The sequence below is a fragment of the Hippopotamus amphibius genome, chromosome 2, assembly GCF_030028045.1.
Source record: "Hippopotamus amphibius kiboko isolate mHipAmp2 chromosome 2, mHipAmp2.hap2, whole genome shotgun sequence".
Classification (NCBI taxonomy): domain Eukaryota; kingdom Metazoa; phylum Chordata; class Mammalia; order Artiodactyla; family Hippopotamidae; genus Hippopotamus; species Hippopotamus amphibius.
Window position 1 is genome coordinate 137,382,126 of NC_080187.1, and position 21,042 is coordinate 137,403,167.

General features: G+C 37.8%; 1 protein-coding gene across 9 annotated transcripts in view; it reads right to left on the bottom strand.

Moving 5' to 3' along the window:
• The window catches only part of CHD2 (chromodomain helicase DNA binding protein 2), a 116,274-nt gene that overhangs the window by 54,954 nt on the left and 40,278 nt on the right, over positions 1-21,042 (bottom strand). For all 9 annotated transcript variants that reach the window (XM_057719808.1, XM_057719806.1, XM_057719805.1 and 6 more), the window contains 5 exons: positions 20,152-20,276; positions 17,418-17,634; positions 15,423-15,512; positions 14,396-14,586; positions 3,274-3,462 (listed from right to left, as the gene is read on the bottom strand). In XM_057719808.1, the coding sequence (XP_057575791.1) occupies positions 3,274-3,462; positions 14,396-14,586; positions 15,423-15,512; positions 17,418-17,634; positions 20,152-20,276 (812 nt within the window). The remainder of the gene's footprint in view (positions 1-3,273; positions 3,463-14,395; positions 14,587-15,422; positions 15,513-17,417; positions 17,635-20,151; positions 20,277-21,042) is intronic.

Below are 21,042 nucleotides of genomic sequence, written 5' to 3' on the forward strand. Positions count from 1 at the left end.
CCATCAGCTTACCATATAGAAATGCATCAAGTTTATACACTACACACCTTAAATTGTACAATGTTATATGTCAAATTCACAGTCAGCCATCCGTATCCACTGGCCCCACATCTGCGAATATGGAGAGGCAACTGCACTTTGCCATTCCATATAAGGGACTTTAGGATCCATAGATTTTAGGATCCTCTGAGCAGGGGAGGTCCCTGGAACCAATCCCTTGTGCTTCCCAAGCAACGACTGTATTTCAATTTTAAAAAATGGTAAATAAATAAAAAATTTAAATTCAAAAATCAAAACGAACTGTGCATTTATTCTGTCTCTCCTATATGAACTGTTCCTCACTGATGGGGGGGGGAGGTTTCTTTTTGTGGAAGTATTCCAACTAATAAACAAAGAAGTAACAAAAGTTGAATATTACCACTTGGTAATCCCTAAGGAATTAATGATCTAGGCAATGCTCATCGACGTTTGCTAATACCACAAAAAGACAACCTCCTGTGACAGAACATCATTCTGTGAAATACTCACACTGAATCTGGATCTAACCAACCTTCTACACTCAACTGTGAATGTATAGGAAAGAGTGTTCTTTGGAAAATGTAAAATGATGCCACGGAGCTGGAATCAGCAAAATCCAGGCTGTGAGAAAAATCTATGGAACACAGACTCAGTTTCCTCACTCAAAAGTTCACAAAGGACTTCCCCAGCGGCACAGTGGTTAAGAACCCACCTGCCAATGCAGGGGACACGGGTTCCATCCCTGGTCCAGGAAGATCCCACATGCCACGGAGCAGCTAAGCCCGTGAGCCACAACAACTGAGCCCCCATGCCTACAGCCTGTGTTCCACAACGGGAGAAGCCACCTCAACGAGAAGCCTGCGCCCTCAAAGAAGAGTAGCCTCCACTCGCCACAACTAGAGAAAGCCCTCGCAAAGCAACGAAGACCCAACGCAGCCAAAAAAAAAAAATTTACAAGGATGGGGGAAAAGTGAATTAAAATAAACTTAAGAGATATACCAACCAATCATAACGTACGGAGCTTACTTAGACCCCAGTGCAAAACAACACAGTGTGTGTGCATGTGTATGACAACCAGGAAAATGTAAACACTCACTGTACATTATAAAAGCAGTAAGGAATTATTGGGGTTTGTTTTTTTTTAGGCATGATAAAAATAGTATCAAAATTATGCTTAACTTTTTTTAATTGAGGTGTAATTGACATATAACGCTATATTAGTTTCAGACACATCAAACATGATTTGATATCTGTATACCTTGCAGAATGATCACCACAAAAAATAAGTCTAGTTACCATCCATCACCATAAATAGCTACAAATTTTTTTCCCTTGTGATTAGGACTTCTAAGATCTACTCTCTTGCAAATTTCAGAAACGCAATTCAGAATTATTACTGTCATCATACTGTACATTTCATCACCACGACATATATTTCATAACTGAAGTCTGTACCTATTGCCTCTCTTCATCAATTTCTCTTACTATCCCCAGTCCTGTCTCCTGGCAACCACCAATCTGTTCTATGAGCTTGGGGGGTTTTGGAGGGGTTTTTTTGCTTAACTCTTTTTTTTAAATAAATTTATTTATTTATTTATTTATTTATTGGCTGCACTGGATCTTCGCTGCTGCACACGGGCTTTCTCTAGTTGCTGCAAATGGGGGCTACTCTTCATTGTGGTGCGCAGGCTTCTCACTGCAGTGGCTCTTGTTGCAAAGCATGGGCTCTAGGCATGTGGGCTTCAGTAGCTGCAGCACATGGGCTCAGTAGTTGCGGACTGCAGGCTCTAGAGCACAGGCTCAGTAGTTACGGCGCACGGGCTTAGTTGCTCCACAGCATGTGGGATCTTTCCGGCTCAGGACTCGAACCCATGTCCCCTACATAGGCAGGAGGATTCTTAACTACTGTGCCACCAGGGAAGTCCCTGCTTAACTCTTCAGAGTCCTTATCTTTTAGAGATATACAGAAACACTTAAGATACGGACCTGGGGTATGTTTCATATGACCTGGGGGTGGGAATGGGGATGCAAAAGAAAATGCAGATGAATTAAGACTGGCCATGAGTCAGTAAATGTAAAAGCAGGATTATGGGTACATACCATTCTATTTTTGTATGTATTTGAGATCTCCCATTATAAAAAGATTTTTAAAAATCCAGGCAGTGTTAGGGACTTCCCTGGTGGTCCAGTGGTTAAGACTCTGAGCTCCCAATATGGGGGGGGGGCCACAGGTTCAATCCCTGGTCAAGGACCTAGATCCTACATGCATGCCGCAACTAAGAGTTTGAATGCCACAACTAAGGAGCCTGCGAGCTGTGACTAAGGAGACCACCGGCTGCAACTAAGGAGCACATGTGCCACAACTAAGGAGCCAGTGTGTTGCAACTAAGAAGCTGGCCCGCTGCAACTAAGACCTGGTGCAATCAAATAAATAATCAAGGCAGTGTTAGGCAAAAAAAGTCGGATAGTAATTTTTGAAAACTAAACTCTTGTTTTTATTCAGTTGTATTAAGAACAAGCAGGGAATAAATATCATGAGAAACTTTAAAAGACTGTAATTTTCATGGCAATACAATTATTCCCAATCATTCCAGATCTAACTTCAAATCATTAAAACTGAAAGCCCATGACAAGCTTCTTATATACCACCCTCTGTTCCAAACCCACCATTTTGCCTTCAGCATATTACAACCCAAACCAAGTACATAATCTGCCCATGCCATCTGGAGTGCTAGAAGGAAAGAGCCTCACCCTTCAGTACAGAGCTGAGTGCTTTTCCTTCTGAACTTCCACACTCCCTTGCACATGCCTCAGTTATTAACAACACTTTATGTTATTTTTCTCTTCTAGTCTGTCTTCTCCACTAAACAACAGGCTTCTGGCAGAAACACATTCCATTCACCTTCATATTCCCAGTATCTAGCAGAATGCCTGGCACATTGCAGAACTTGAATAAAATGACTGAACGAATGGCAGAGAAGAAATCTATGAATGAGTGAAACATGCCTGTTTATTAGTATGGGGATAAGCACTAAGAACACATATTTCAGACCACTTAGATAATGAAAAGTACTGTGCAAATTCTAACCTAAAAAAAAAAGCAAGAATAATAAATCTTCTTTCTGACCATAAATAAATTGCCACTTAAATCTGTGTTGAGGCTTCACTGAAAAAGGCAGTTTGTCAGTTGTCTATCTCATGGCTTCCTGGTACTGATCTTAATCCCATTCAGGCCTAACCCAGCCAATGACATACTTGTAATACTGTTTCTGAAGGGCTGACATCTCCACCCTGAGAATCTGTTCCACTTTGGCAGGAAGGGATTTCTCCACATCTTTTTTCACCCTCCGGAGAAGGAAAGGCTCCAGCACCTTATGAAGACTCTGATAGCCATTCTCTCTCCCTTTCCCATGGTCTTCTTCAAAATCTTCCCAGAACTCAAACCTAGAGATGAAATAGTATGGTGTTACTTAATGACACAGAAGAAAAAAAGCATTTTTCCAACTAAAATTTCTTTTTTGAGGAACCACACAGAAAAGAAAAAAAAATTTGTTAAAAAAAAAAAATGAGTCTTCCCTATAAGGAAAAATAAATTTTGTCAGTCACTAGCTCTTAAATACAAAACAGGGGAAATCAAAAAGGCAAGGGAAAGCCAAATGAATCAATTCCATCAGTCTACACTGGATAACAGCAGGTTTCCAATTCTGAGACTGGATCTAGAGTTCACAAAATATTTCAGTATATCATGCAATTAGTATAGAAGTAACATAATGTTATTGTGATAAAATGTTAGGCAGAAAAATTAATCATAAGCTGTCTTAATAAGCTGCAATTTACTGGGAAAACAAAATTGAGAAGTAAAAGTATAATCAGTGGTGATATTACGGCTGTCACTAGTCAAAGGTAAAAGTTACAATAGTTTTCATCAGTAATCCTCACTGCTCATAGAGTAAAAAGTTAATGGATTATATGACAGTAAACAAGATGACAACCCCCAGACAAGAAGAGCAATATAACTGACATAAATTTAATACTAATAGAACTTGGGGACACAAAATTTATTAATACATTTTAAAATGTATCACCCATAATAATTCTGCCTGAACTCTACAGATCAAAGTTTTTCCTGTTTAAATCTTAATTCAATCAACTTTGGTTCACTAAAGGATCTGTGGCAGAAATCCTGCATGGGACATTATGATCACATTTCTTTCAAAAATAAAAACTGAAAGAAATTTATTTCATGAGGCTTAGAAAAATATGCTCTGACTTGCCACTAAAAAGCCAACAGAGTGCTTGGGAGAAGCTGCTTAATTTTGTGTGCAGACTGAAGCTCAGTGGCTGAGGCACTGCCCCAAGGTCTGCTCTCTGACACCAGGAGGCCCTGTTCTGCTGAGGCCAGTCAAGTCCCAGAATAATAAACTCAGTGACTCAACATTACTTAGAACTATGCAATATGCTCTCTGATAAAACAGAAAGTCAAAGACAGCAAATGCCAACACTGTCACCAGGCACAAGGATGTCAACAGAGTCTGCTGCCATTTCTGAACTCATAAATGGCCAAGCATTTCATCAGGCACTAGGAGCATCAGTATCAGCCCTACTTGACACCTGGTAATGCCTGAAACAACCATGCTCAGAGAATTAGACAAAACAATCTTTTCGGGTAGAGGTCTAAAAACATCATTAAAGCTTCTAGCTCAACAAACCCAAGGTAAACACACTGCTATGAAAATCCTCTAAGAACCTAAAGTAAAATGAGGAATTAAAACTAAGAGGATTAAAAGGAACAATGTAAACTGAGCTATCTCAATGGCATCTTACACATAAATGTATGAAGCAACTGGAAATGAGGGACCATCACTATATATCAGGCTATTTTCTGAGGAGCTGGGAGATAATTTCGAGAGAATGTTTTAATTTACATAACACACATTATAATTATTTAAAACTATAATAGTCTAAAAACTGAATAAACTCTTTTTTTACAAGACTTCCTTCCCCTACTGTTTTAGACAACAAATATTTTCACCCACCTAGTGTACTCTTACTACGTCAAAGGAGTTAATATGGGATACTATTTCTTTACATACACATTGAATTATTTATGAACTACCTGTGGCTGTTTTCTATCTATACAGCAGATGAGCCGCTGTAACAGAGACCAAAATACCTAGAAGTTGAAAATGTTTACTACCAGGTCCTTTAAGAAAAAGTTTGCTGTTCCCTGCAATAGACAACTGTCAATTTATAACACCAAATATATAAAAGGTATATGGTCATCGTGGTAAACTTAGAATGATACCACACCACAGCCTAGAGAGTCATTATTTTAGTTATTTCCCTGTTACTCAACTTCTGTATTGAACATATGTTTCTCACCAAAGTAGAAACAATTTGGATTATTTAAATTTTCCAGGCCTCAGAATTTTAGAAGAACAGAAGTGCACTCTACTGAGGAATAAAGAAGAAAATTAAATCAAAGCATGAGAATGGTATACGAGAAGTCATGTGATAAACATGTGAAAGGAAAAGTGCAAAAAAATTCAGAGACTGGCCTAGAGAGCAGAAGCAAAAGTAAAAAAATTTCAACACTAAGAGGTAAGATCTCTTAAAATACCCTATCAAACTGAGTTATTTTGTACGGTGGGTGTGAAGTACATATTTGCACACGATTATCTTTACAAGCTGAATTCTTTGATGTAGTCATAGCTCTTTCTACCTTTAATACCAAGCCCCATGCAAAATACTGCATACAGAACAAAGTGGCTCACTGACATATCTATAAAAAGGGCAGTAATCATATGCAGTAAGGGTAGGCTCCTGGTCAGAGCTGCCATGCAGGAAAGGTGCTCAGATTGACTCAGCACAAAGGAAACAGCATTTCAATTGATTAAAAAGAAGACTAACTTTTGGATGTTGAGAACAATGGCCTATCAAGCTGAGGAAAGGAAAGTTCAGACGTTATCTGAGCAAACCTAATTCTCTTCTGTACAATAACGTTTTTTCAGTGGATCATTTTCTTGAAAGGAACAAACGGTTGTATAGAGCCATAATGAACCTCAGGAATGACCGTTAAGGGTTAGGAAAATACTCCACAGGATTTGTCATCCACACAGCAAGCTCGGGCAGAAATAAAGGAAAATCTCAGCTCCTTAACCAATGGGTTTCCTTCTTTATACATGCATCTTTGTAAAAAATAATGTTTTTTTAAAATGTTTGAAAATAATGTTTTGAAAACAAAGTTTGCAAAGAGAAAAAGCTCTCTTTCTCTCTCACTCACACACACACACACACACACACACACACACACACACACAGTGCATCTCTAACTCCAATCCATCCTTCAATGTAAGTAATCCAACTGGCCACATGGAAAACTTTGGCAGACACTATCTGAATGATCATCTCTAATGGAAAAAGTAATTCATAGTTCCTCTCTTCAATTCTAAAAGCAGATACATAAGATTTTTTCCCAAAACGTGGCCCATGCTGGGTGGAAGGCCACAGCTGCTTAACAGCAACCTAAAATTCATTATGACCATTTAGGACCCAAAATCCCTACCATCCACTTCAGTAGCCAAGCACACCAGGGCAAATCTTAGCTAACAATTCACTGGAGGAAACTAGGCACTGCCTTTCTTTTTTCTAAATATATAAACATCTTTCTCTACATATGTGGGAGCCCATATGTTCCCACAGTGCCTCAAGATTCCTACTATGTAGAATGCTTTTACTTCAAATCAATGGTACTGTGAAGGATACACTATTTCTCTTAGAATTTGAAGTTTAAAGGACATCAGCCTTGGTCACAAAAGACCAGAAATTGATTTCAGTCCATCCACTTGTTAACCATGTGATATGAGACACATTTTCATCATCTAAGACAGCATATTCTTATTACAATCAAGGCTAAACATATCTAGAGTATCGAAAATCAGATATGCGACAATATAAAAACTATAAAGTAATATACATGAAAATTCTCTTATCCATTTCAGAAAACAAAGATGAATAACTAATAACTGATAACCCCACTGTCTCTAAACTTTTATATATTACCTGTTAAAGCATGTATATCTTTGAAAAGCACATTTTATAAAACCATGGGCTTCTGCTAAAACAGGATGGACAGGGTATTCATTACAGAATGGACAGTAGAATGTTTAAAAAGAGAAGGGGGCAACTGTCTCCCTCCTCAGAAAGGTGGCTACTGCTGACTTACAGAGCTCTATGGAAGGAACAGAGGATCCAGGTGAGCTACAAATAGATCAGGGCAAAGGCCAGCAGTAAGACAGATGGGGAGGGCAGAGGATGACAGAATGAGCAATGGGGGGTGACCTCAGGAAACCTCTCACGGAGTGCTTTCTCAACTGGTGGTGATTTTACCACCCCACTCTGGGGGACACTTGGCAATGTTGGGAGACATTTTTGGTTGTCACAACGGAGTCACTCTTGGCATGTAGTGGGTAGTGGCCAAGGATGCTGCTAAACATCATATAATGCAAAGGAGAGCCCCCACTGCAAAAAAGAAATATCCAGCCCCAAATGTCCAAACCCTGTTCTAAGAGAAGGCAGAGGAAGGATGGGTACAGAGGGGCCTCCTCTCTCAGAAGCATACTATAGCAAGGATGCCTGCAAAAATAGGAAACAGACTAGGGCTGTTCTACTAATAGCTGTAGTGAGAGTATAATCAGAGTGGTCAAGTTTCTCTATCCACCTTCTGAAGAGTCTTAAACTATTCTTCAAAAATAAAGGTGAAAAAAGAACAGCCACCGACAAATAAAGAAAGAATTTGTGTTTAGTAGGCCTGCCTTAAAAGAAATACTAAAGGAGCCCTTCAGGCTAAAAGTAAGTGATATCTGACGGTAACTTGAATCCACAGGAAGAAATGAAGATCACTGGAAATGATAACATAAAATGGGTAAGTATAAAAGATTGTATAAATATATTTATCTCTTTTCTTAATTTCCTTAAAACACAAGCCTGAATAAAGCAATAATTACATCACTGTATTCTTAGGTTTACAACACAAGGAAAGAGGTGAAAATGGAGCTATGCTGCAGAAAAGTTGCTGTTTTTTACCAGAATTAAATCAGTATTAATTTTAAGAAGATTGTGATAAGATGTATATACTAAAAACCTTAGAGCAACCACTAAAATATAAAATTTTAAAAAAATCAATTAACAGAAGAATCTAAATGGCAAACTAAAAACTACTTGTTGAAACAAAAGAAGGCAGTAAAAAAGAAACAAGAGAACCAAAAAGAAATAAGACACACAGAAGGAAAAAGCAAAGAAGCAGACATAAATCCAACCATATCGATAATTACATTAAATGTGAATGAACTAAATACTCCAACCAAAAGGCAGACTCTCTAACTACAGAAAAAAGGAAGATCCAACTATATGTTGTCTACAAGAAACACATTTAGACTTAAAGAAAGAAACAGGTTCAAAGTAAAACAATGGAAAACAGTATACCATGCAAACAGTTACCAGAAGAAAGCTGAGGAGCTATAATAATATTAAAATAGACCTAAGGAACAAGAAATATTACTGGAGATAAAGAGGGACATTTTATAATGATAAAAAGGTCAATAAATCAGGAATATATAACAAATACAAATGTGCATGCACCTAACAACAGAACCCCCAGACTAACAGAAATGAAAGAAGCAGGTTAGTCAACAACTATAGTTAAATATTAAACTTCACTCTCAATTACCAACAGAACTAAATATGAAGTCAGCAAAGATATACAAGGAACATTATTAACCAAGTTGACCTAATGAACACTTACAGAATTCTACCCAACAAAAGCAGACTAAACATTATTCTTTTCAAGTACACATGTAATATTTTCCAAGAGAGAAAACATACTAGACCATATAACAAGTAAGAATTCATTTAATGCATGTTTTCTAAAATAAAAGTAAACTATGAATCATTTGGGAAATAATTAAATATTTGGAAATTAAATAACACACTTCAGAAAAACAAAAACAAAGAAAAAACACCATGCAGGAAGGAAGAAATCAAAAGAGAAATTCAAGAACAGCTGAAACTGAATGAAAACAGTTTAGCTGGGATGCAGCTAAAGCAGTACATGTGGGGAGGGGAAACCTATACCTTTAAGTACCTATATTGGGAAAAGGAAAAAACAGACTTAAATCAAAAATCTAAGCTTCCATCTTAAGAAAACAGAAAACAAGAAAATTAAATGAAAAACAAAGGAAGGCAATAATAAAAATGAGAATAGAAATAAATAAAATTCTAAGATAAAGAAACCAGTAACATCCAAAGCTGGTGTCTTTGAAAACATCCCCAAAATGGTTAAAACCTTTACCTAAGAAGACCAAGAGATGATACAAATTATCATAATCAAAAAATTATATCAGTATTGATCCTTTGAAAATGAAAAGGATTATGAGGAAACAGTACAGCCTTATGCCAACAAATTCGACAACTTAGATGAAATAAGCAAATTCTTAGACACAAATTAACTAAGTCAAGATGCAAAAGAAAACCTGAACAGACCTATAACTAGAAACGGATATAGTCATTAAAAATTTTCCCACAGGGAAAGCTGGGGGGGTGGTGTTGGGGTGGGATTAATTGAGAGATTGGGATTGCCATATATACATTACTAATAAGGAAAAAGATATCAAATTTTACACTTTAAATATATATAGTGTATTGTATGTCAATTGTATCTCAATAAAAGTTCTCAAAGAAATAAAAAAAATTTTCCCACAGGACTTCCCTAGTGGTCCAGTGGTTAAGAATCCTAAGAATCCACCTTCCAATGCAGAGGTTCCATCCCTGGTCGGGGACTAACATTCCACACACCACAGGGCAACTAAGCCCGCGCCACAACTAGAGAGAAGCCCACCTGTGCACCACAACTAGAGAGAAGCCCATGTGTCACAACTAAGACCCAACACAGGCATAAATAAATAAAAATTAAAAAAAAAAAAAGAAAGAAAGAAAAAAGTAGCTTGGAGGTAGGGGAGAGAGCTTTAAAAAAAAAAATTCCCACAAAAAGAAGCTAAAGCTCACAAGGCAACACTGCTGAAAGCTATTAAATATTTTTAAAAGAAGTAGCAAATCTTAACATATTGTTTCAGAAAATAGAGGAGGATGGAATACTTCGCACTTCATTCTATGATCCCAATACCAAAGCAAGGAAGACATCACTAAAACAGAAGACAAAAACAAACAAAAAAAAACTAGAGACTGATATACCTCAGAAACAAAGATAGAAAAATTCTTAACAAAGTATTAGCAAATTGAATCCAGCAACACATAAAAAGGATTCAACATTATGACCAAGTTGGATTTATCCAACTGGATATATGAAAGGTTGGCTTAATATCTAAAAAGTAATTAATGTTATATACCATATTGGTAGAATAAAGAACAAAAACCACATGGTCACTTCAACAGGTACAGAAAAAGAGCACATGACAAAATTCAATGTTCAATCCAACACTCCCTAGAACTACAAGAAAACTTCCTCAACCTTATAAAGGGTACCTAACAAAAAATTCTGTAACATCCTACTCCCACCAATTCTACTCAACATGGAGGTTCTACCGAATACAATAAGGCAAAAGAGATAAAAGGCATCCACTCACATCAGAGAAATGAAGTATTATAGCCTTTATTTAGAGAAGATCTGAGTCTAATAAAGCACTTTAATACAGACTACTTAAAAAAAATTAAAAACCTCTTCAACTCATAAAGCAAACAATCCAATTTAAAAATGGGTAATCCCTATCAAATTACCAACAGCATTTTTCACAGAACTAGAACAAGAAATCTTAAGATTCCTATGGAAATGCAAAAGACCCCAAATAGCCAAAGCAATCTTGAGAAGGTAAGACCAAGTTGGTGGAATTAGCCTTCCCGACTTCAAACTATACTACAAGGCCACAGGGATCAAGACAGTATGTTACTGGCATAAAAACAGAAAGGAAGATCAATGGAATAGAATAGAGACCCAGAGGTAAACCCAAACACATATGGGCACCTTATCTTTGACAAAGCAGGCAAGAATATACAATGGAAAAAAGACAGCCTCCTCAGTAAGTGGTGCTGGGAAAATTGGACAGCTACATGTCAAAGAATGAAATTAGAACACTTCCTAACACCATAAACAAAAATAAACTCAAAATGGATTAAAGACCTCAATGTAAGGCCAGACACTATCAAACTCCTAGAGGAAAACATAGGCAGAACACTCTATGACATACATCAAGGCAAAATCCTTTTTGACTCACCTCCTAGAATCATGGAAATAAAATCAAGAATAAACAAATGGGACCTCATGAAACTTAAAAGCTTCTGCACAGCGAAAGAAACCATAAACAAGACAAGAAGGCAACCCTCAGAATGGGAGAAAATACTTGTCAACGAAGCAACGGACAAAGGATTAATCTCCAAAATATACAAGCAGCTCATGCAGCTTCATACCAAAAAAGCAAAGAACCCAATCCACAGTTGGGTGGAAGATCTAAATAGACATTTCTCCAAAGAAGACATACAGATGGCCAACAAACATGAAAAGATGCTCAACATCACTAATCATTAGAGAAATGCAAGTCAAAGCCACAATGAGGTATCACCTCACACCAGTCAGAATGGCCATCATCAAAAAATCTAAAAACAATAAATGTTGGAGAGGGTGTGGAGAAAAGGGAACTCTCCTGCACTGTTGGTGGGAATGTAAGTTGATACAGCCACTATGGAAAACAGTTTGGAGGTTCCTTAAAAAACTGAAAATGGAACTACCATATGATCCAGCAATCCCACTACTGGGCATATACCCAGAGAAAACCATAATCCAAAAAGAAACGTGTACCATAATGTTCACTGCAGCACTATTTATAATAGCGAGGACATGGAAGCAACCTAAATGCCCATCAACAGATGAACAGATAAAGAAGATGTGGCACATATATACAATGGAATATTACTCAGCCATAAAAAGGAATGAAATGGAGCTATATGTGGACGGACCTAGAGACTGTCATACAGAGCGAAGTAAGCCAGAAAGAGAAAAACAAATATCATACACTAACTCATATATATGGAATCTAAAAATATGGTACCGATGAACCCAGTGACAGGGCAAGAATAAGGATGTAGATGCAGAGAATGGACTGGAGGACATGGGGTTAGAGGGGCGGGGGGCGAAAGGGAAGCTGGAACAAAGTGAGAGAGTAGCATAGACATATATACACTACTAACTGTAAAACAGATAGCTAGGGGGAAGTTGCTGTACAACAAAGGGAGATCAACTCAATGATGGGTGATGCCTTAGAGGGCCAGGAGAGGGAGAGCGGGAGGGAGTTGCGGGAGGGAGGGGATATGGGGATATATGTATAAATACAGCTGATTCACTTTGATGTACCTCAAAAACTGGTACAAGAGTGTAAAGCAATTATATTCCAATAAAGAGCTTAAAAAATAAATAGATAGATTTTAAAAAATGGGTAAAAGATTTGAACAGACATTTCACCAAAGATATACAAATGGCTAATGAACACATGAAAAGATGTGCAATATTATTAGTCATTATAGAAATGTAAGTCAAAACACAATGAGATACCACGACACACCCACCGGAATGGCTAGAATCCAAAAGACTGACAATACACCAGCTATTGGTGACGATACAGAGAAACTAGAAAATTCAGACACTTCTGCTGAGAATGTAAAATGGTACAGTCTCTTTGGAAAACAGCTGGTAGTTCCTTAAGAAGTTAAATACACACTTTCTGAACAGCCCAGCAATTCCACTTTTGTAGATCTAATCATATGTCTACACAAAGACAAAACTGCCCAAAACTGAAGCAACTCAAGCATCCATCAACTGATGCCTGGATGTGCACAAAATGGACTATCACTCCATAATAAGAAAATAACTCCTAAGAAACTCTATAACACAGGCGAATCTCAAAGTTATTATGCCAAATAAAAGAAGCCAAAAAGAAAAGACTACTTATTAGGATTCAACTTAGATGAAATGCCTAGAAAAGGTAAATCTGTAGAGATGAAAGCTGATTAGCGATTGGTTAAGGCTAGAAGCTGAAGCAGAGATTAACTACAAACAGGCAAGAGGGAACTTTTTTTCAGTGAGGAAAATATTCTAAAAGTATATTATGGTGATGGTTGCACAATTCTATAAATTTACTGAAAAAAAAATTGATTTGTATACTTACAATGGTGCAGTTTATGGTATGTAAATTACATCCCAATAGGCTGTTTAAAAAAAAAAACACACATGGGGAAAGGGACCAGTTCTATATTATTCCTTAGGCCATCCAAAAAGCCTTGCTCAGTTTGTGGCACACAGTAGGCACTCAAGTCTTCTCTAAATTAAAAAAAAAAAAATTGTGGCGCATTTACCTGTCATTGTCTCAACTGAACTGTTTACTGAATGCCAGGTACTATTCTAGGCAATGTGGACCATGGATGAATAAAGTACACAAGATCCCTGCTACTTCTGAATACATAACTTAATGACATGGGATGAATGAGGAAATACATGAAAAAAAAAGAGGTGCCATAAAACAGGGCACTGATAATAAGCATATGCTTCAGGTTCAGTGATCTGAGAAGACCTCTAAAAGGAGGTGGTCATATAACCTGAGGCAAAGATATTAATAAGTGACTGGCCATATGAGGATGAAGAGGAGAAAAACCATCCCAGACAAAAAGAACCGCAATGCCTGGCATGTTAAAGGAACAGAAAGATGGCCAGAATGGCTGCAGCACAATGAGTGATGGAGAAAGTGGTATGAGATGGGTCAGACTAAGTAGGGTATTCCAAATTAAGGTAATAAATTTAGATTTCATTTTAAGTATCGTCAGACACCAATAGAGAATTTTTAATTTTATGAAATGTGCATGCCATCTCTCCCACAAAAATCTTTTCATTAAAGACATTCCACAATTCTTCAGTAAGTTAGATTTTAAAAAGACCTAAAGCTGGTGCTTCCATTATCAAAAGATTAGATTTAAGATATTTCTTAATACTTGTCAGATTGTATACCTTGTATACTTCGTTCCAATTATATTGATCACCTTGTGACAACAGGGAGAAGGTCTGATATTTCCTATTTATCAATTATTTCCCCCAAAGCGTTAAATAATGATTCAAATGTTTGGTAGACAATGTGCTTTCTTCCTTAACGGACTGATTTCTGAGCTATCATCTGTTATGAAACATTTTGTTGCTATCTCAGTTCAATGCTTTGCTTTCCCCAAATCATGCCATCTGTTTTCCCTGAGGTCTACTACAAAAATTAAAAAGCATTGGCATTTCAGACATTCTAACATCTTTTGAAATACACAGGAAGGAGCTTACTTCTCCGGCATAATAAAGTGCAGCAAGGACCAGAGCTCTTTGAGGGAATTCTGAAGAGGGGTCCCCGTAATCAGGAGCCTATGGTTGGACTTGAAATCAATCAGAGTTTTATACAATAAAGAGTCATCATTCTTCAACCGATGGGCTTCATCCACTCCCAGAAAGGCCCAGTTAATACTGCCCAGCACAGTCTAAAGTAAAAACAAAACAGAACGAGCCACCAGGTCAGAAGGGAACCCAAAAGTACTTTCAAGTGTTAATTATCTCTGTACAAATACCATCACAAAGGTATACAAAGAAACATTTATTCTTCACTGACTAAAAGTATATCAGGACTCTGTTTAGTCTGTGAGTTGCCAGACTGGTGTCTACTCAAAAGAGCAGGCCATCCTCTAAAAGCTATAAAGGGGTCTCTTAGGCCAGGTATTGCTGCATGCCTCAAAGCAAAAACACAAAAACAGGTACGCTGGACAAAAACAAAAAACTCATGATTTTGCAGTCTCTCCTTTATGAAGATTCTTCTCTGCCTATTCTCCACCCCAGCCCTGAAGCACAGAAACACCAGGAGCCACCACATTGAACTCGTTTGTACTTATTATCACCAGTGGGATCACCTGGCATATATACGTCTTAGTAACTGTAGAAAGGAGAGTTTCATTTAGAGAGCGGCATTTTTCTGTTCTCCTCGCAGAGACCATTCACATCTGTTCTGGAGAAATGCTTAACAATAAGATGGGAAATGCCTGAGAGGACACTCAGGACCAGTTTCCAATGACTGATCAGAATCTCTGGCAAGTTACTGGCCTCAATACCCTTTCATCCTATTTAATTCCATTGGCTTCGGTGACTCACTGTAAGGTTCTGTTTATTTTTTAATAACCTTAATATTCTTCATGTATTTTGTTTGTTCATTTGTTTTCTTTTTTTAATAAAATAAGACAAGTAACATGGCAAGGGGGAGGCAAAGATCCCACCGTTTAGACACGTCACACTCCAAAATTTAGCCTTTTGGTTACCGACTACACACCTTATCTTTTAAGAGGATCTCATATGTTGTTATAAGTGCATTGAACTTCAGCCTTTTGGTCTGAGAGTGAATCCATTCATATTCGCGTATCTATAAGAGAAAACAGTAATTAAGATACAATTTCTACTTTTACCTTTCTACATCACCAGCAAGTCTTACAATAGATGCAATAGAAATACACCAAATAAAAAATAAATCTGATTAGAATTTAATGACTACCTTATACATTCTAAATTGACCTAAACAACTAAAGTACAGAGCAATACGAGTTAGAATTAAAAGATTTATCACTGAGCAGCAAAAACTTTATTGTCAGAATTCAAATAAACTGTCATCTCCCCCTGTCCTCCCACCCCCAGTATATTTGACCAAAAAAAGGCATTTCATCAGCAATTAAACCCTGGTGACCTGAACTTATCTAGGGATCTCCCAGAACGAAAATTTTCTTAAGGAAATATAATTTGATTATTCTTTGGTAGGACATACTTTTATTAGTAAATAAAACCAATTCTAACCTCTGCTTGGTCAGAAATTTCATTAATCATACAGAAGAAAGATGTGGCCCCCAAGAAAAAGGAAAGGGAGGCTTATAGGGTGAAAATACAATTTAATATGAATGAAAACAACATCAATGCAAAGGAACATAAAAACTAACACACTGGCACTGAAGTATAATGTATATAACTGGACACCCAGGAAGTGCAATGGCCCATGACAAAGCTCCTACGGTTTGCTTGTCAACTTAGGAACTGGAGAACAGGTCAAGGAGAGCTGCAGGTAATCACCACCAAGTGGGAAGGAAGAACAAAGGAGTAATGGAAAGAGGAGAAAATGTCCCTGACTCCACAATTTTTTAGAGTTCACTTTCTTTGCCTTCACCTTTCAATGCAGTAGTGCTGGAAGCAATTTTGCATAATCTAGATTTTTCTTTTCTTTTTTAAACGGTTAACGAATGGATTAACAAACACAAGAACTACTATATACTTAGAAACTCAAAATGAGAGCAATGAAATCTGCTGGAGTTTAGGTTAGACAATTTTAATGAAAATATATTCAGTAAAAATAAATTTGAATTAGCATGATAATGTATGGTTATAACATCTCTCTCAAAACTCCGAGGGTTCCCTATGGCTTGCTTATTATAAGCAATCCCCTAGAAACAGTTTATTCCAACATACATACAGTGGTGAAAAAGCAAAGGTCTGGGACCGGACACCTCTCTGTCCCAATCCCAGCTCTGCTACATTCCAGCTGGCCTGGGGACACATGTCAAACTCTCTGAGTTAATTTCTTCACCAGTGGTTGGAAAGAATATCATCTACTTTGAAGACTATCATAAGGATCATAGGTGATAAACGTGAAGCACCCAGCACAGGGCCTGGCACATAGTAAGCACCTTAATAAAATGTCAGTCATTATCAAGAAAAGATCTGCCAAACAAAGACAAACATAAGCCTATGTGTTCTAAGTTCCTGATGCTTAAGTTAACTGATGCCCAAGATCTCAGACAAATAATTCTCATTTCTACAGCTCTGAAACGGCTCAGTGTCCTTTTATTCCTTTCTTATAAGTTATACAACCTCACCATTTTAAAAGGTTACAAAACAAACTCTAAGAACTCAATTATTTTCAGTAACATCCCTCTGTTTAAATAGCAAAAATAACATTAACATTCCACAAGGTATTAACTCCATCTTATAATCCTTTATAAATAAAGTTGTCTTGAAAGTACAGAGGAAAGAAAGAACAAAAACTTAATACTGCAGTCCAACTAAGAGATTCCCATTCATGTATTACTGTTGCTTTTCTTTACAAAGCAAGCATATGTTTTTAAGACTATCTGAATTTTATTTTTGTGATACATAAATCTCCCAATATCAGGGGCACAGCACAGTGTCAGAATCACAATTTTACTAAAGACTATAATGGCTTTAGGTCAATTTCCCAAATACATTTATAACACAGAGTCTATCCCAATTCTTTTTGTTTACACACCGTATTTCTGCTCATCAGGTCACCTATGTAAACCACTACGTTAATCTCTGGTGCCCAGATTTCAAACTCCCTCTGCCATGAGGTGAGGGTGGATAAAGGGACGACTATAAGAAAGGGGCCATACAGCTGGTGTTGGTGGAACAGGTAGGAGAGGAATGATATGGTCTGGATGGTCTTTCCTAGGCCCATTTCATCAGCAAGGATTACACTGTTACTTCTGCAGAAAGAAAAAGACAAAAACAAAAAGATCATTAGTTCACAAAAAAACAGTATGTGCACAAACAGCAAAGGCATCCGTGCCTCATGATGTCACCAAGCGAGGCATGAGTTGCAGTCCTCAAATGTCTTTCCTCTCCTCTGCAATTAAGTCTGCTACATAAGAAGACAGTAGAGTAACAAGTAATCTAAGTATAATCAAGGTCTGGATTACTACAAGAGCCTATTCAGACTATGTTCTTTATCTTGCATTTTGGTCTTTTACATCTATCCCTTGTAACAGAGAAGGCAGGTTTTGTTATATTGGTGTATACAAGCACATGACCTAGGGTTCCAGCAATACAGAAAGCAGGGGCAGATGGGCTATTCCCACTGCTGGTGAACCCCGCAGCCTGACAGTCATGTGCCCTTGTTCAAACTGCCTACCCATTCCACTACATGCCCCTGGGCTGTTTAATGCTACACACACTACTCCCCAGACCTACATGCTGCGGGTGCACTGAGCTTGTTTTAAATACACTAGTCTAGAGCAGGGTACGCTGCAGCAGGTAGGCTGCAGATCAAATCTCTGAATCCCACCCCAGACCTACTGAATCAGAATATCTGGGAAAGGGCTCAAGAACCTGTATTTTTAACAAGCACTTCTGGATACTGTGATACAGGTATATTCCTTGGACCACACTTTGAGAAACACAGCTCTAGGAGGCAGGCAGGATTTCAACAGGATGCTAATAGGAAAAGTCTGTCCAGATATTAAGAAAAAAACCCTTAAGTTAATTAATTTAAGTTATTTAAACTTAAACAAATAGCCAGAGTTAAGAAAGTACGTTCTGGAAATAGAAAAGAGCCCATTTGGCAGGAAACCAGGAATGCATGTATGCCATAGGTTGAAAATATTAAAAGGTTCTTGAAAATCAGGCCATGGGAGGTTTACACATGACACATGCTTCATCAGTGGACCAGAGAAAACTAAAACTAATATTCAAGTTAAAGACAGCTTAACTGATTAGAAAAACAAGACATTTAATTCACCAAGAAGAGATTCCTTTGAGTAATTTTCCTCATATTTCTCTCACCTTTTCACACCACTGGGGAGGAAACAGGGTTAATTTTCTCCAACATTTCCTCTTCCCAGCAAAGTGCCACTGTCCATTTATGCACATGAATGGAGGTATGGATTGATCTGCCTGTTTTTCAGGAACTAGACCAAAACAGCACGCTACTTAATGCAAAGTTCCCATGACCAGGGCTTAGTAGCTGCTTGGGCCCTTTTCAGCTGATTCTGAATTAGTTTAAAGCAGAAAATGCTGGCTCAGGACTCTACATGGTGTGACTTCAGACAAGGGCTCCTAAGAGCCCTCAACTGTAAAACAAGAGGGTTAGTTACACAACGTCTTAAGGCTCCACCTAGCTTATAACCACCCTTTAGGAAGATCAGGTCTCACTATTCTCTGAAACAAAAATAATTGTCAAGCAATTTAGAACAATAGTTACATGAAACCTCCATTCTCAGTCAAAGAAATTGACTCTCTTCAAGATCTTTGACTCTCACATTGAATGTTAAATATTATATAAATTTTACAAGACAAAGAGTATTAGATAGTTCAATTGGGAAAGTCACTGCAAATGCATCTCTGTAACTAAAAACCATCTTTTCGGCCTTGAGAAAAGAAGCTCTCGTGTTTTTGTTTTCAGGCTATAGTCCAATTCTGAAATAAGAATTCTTGCTTTGCCATAAAACACTGAAGAAATTAAGAGTTTACACTGCGGGGAGGAATTTGTAGACAGACATTAAAGGTACTCCTCACAATGTATGTTCCACAAAGACGGGGAAATCCTGTCTTGTCTTGGTTCACTATTAAACTTTCAAGGCCTACACGGGTCCATAATACATAGTAATTAGGGACTACCTGAATTTGCAATTGAATTTGGTGAATAAAATTCATGAGTACAGCCTCAAAGTATCTTTAAACCTCACTGTCTCATGTCTCTTCTTTTTTTCCAAGACTACGGTGACCTTGTTACAAAAACTAAAGGATAATTTCACAAGTTGAACCGTCAGAGAGCTTTCTCTACAAGAGATGGCCTGTATAGCAACTGGGGGGGTGGGAGATCACATTACTCTTCAGCACCACTACGTGAAATTAAAGGTTTCCCTGGTCTAGAAAGAAAACTGAATGGAAAACAGACATTTTCTTCTTTCTGCTGGGAATAGCTCCTTCCACACCACAGATCTGGGCCATTTACCTTGTTAGGTAACACATAATGGTGAGGAATAACACAGTATGACACAGGTCTCTGGCTATGAGAAACTACCCCCAGAATAACTAAATAACGAAGTAGTTTTCCTTCAGACTAAACTGGTAATTACACATACATAACAATTTCCAGAAGCGGCTTCTCTCAATCACATAATGTTTGTATTTCTTATACAACAGAAAGAAGCAATTCCTTACATCTAACAATTTTAAGACGCCAGAAACAGTAGAGAAAACATCAAACATATTTTTCTACCTACTTGCACCAGGAGTGAGCAAGCCAGTTGAGACCTTCTAGCTGATAATCTCGGAGCTCCAGATTCTCTCCTCCCAAATATGCCGGCTGTTTCTTTAAAGCCACAAATCGTGGTCTCTGCTTCAGAGCCTGAAATGCAAAATTTAACAGAGCCCGGGTCTGAAGAAAACCTTCTTATTCAGATGTGAAAATGCTAGCTATGATTTCTGCACTCAACACCAAAGCACATGAATTTAAATTTCCCATCTGAATCACCAAGCACACCCAACCCACCATGAGCTCTTGCATCGTGTGGTCTGCATTCCCAAAGCCAGACTGCATCCCAGAAGATTTTTTAGTTAATTGCTCCTTTCCTGAAGTAAGTCTGCAAACATCACTAAATAGCACTTACTTTACATCGCCTCTACAGTACAGAAGTCAGTCTCCTATTTTCATTTTGGCATTATCTTACTCTAAACAGCACAGAACAATGCCTCTGGGAAAGTCTGTACTATGCTAAATGCACATAACTTTTACCATAACAGCATTTGTAAATTCTGAAATGCAGCCCACCTACCTTGAACCCCCAACTGTGTGAGTTTGGCTTTCTGAAGGAAAGGATGCTGCTCTCACCTCCAGAGGTGTGAGGAACTGGCAGTCTAGTAAAGCCATGTTTCTATGGTTTGCACAAAATGTGGGTTCTGTGGCCAAATCAGTTTGGGAAACAATGGATTAAAAACATAAATTTCATGGCTCATGACTTTTCAAAGTCTAACATGCTTGGGTATGCTGTGAACTTACAGGAAAAACTCAGTCATGAATGCTTCCCAAACTTATTTGGCCACAACAGTCTTTTCTTCAGGGAGCATTTCTCTGAAGATGAGCACTCTCTGGAATTAGTGCCCTATTAGGAGTG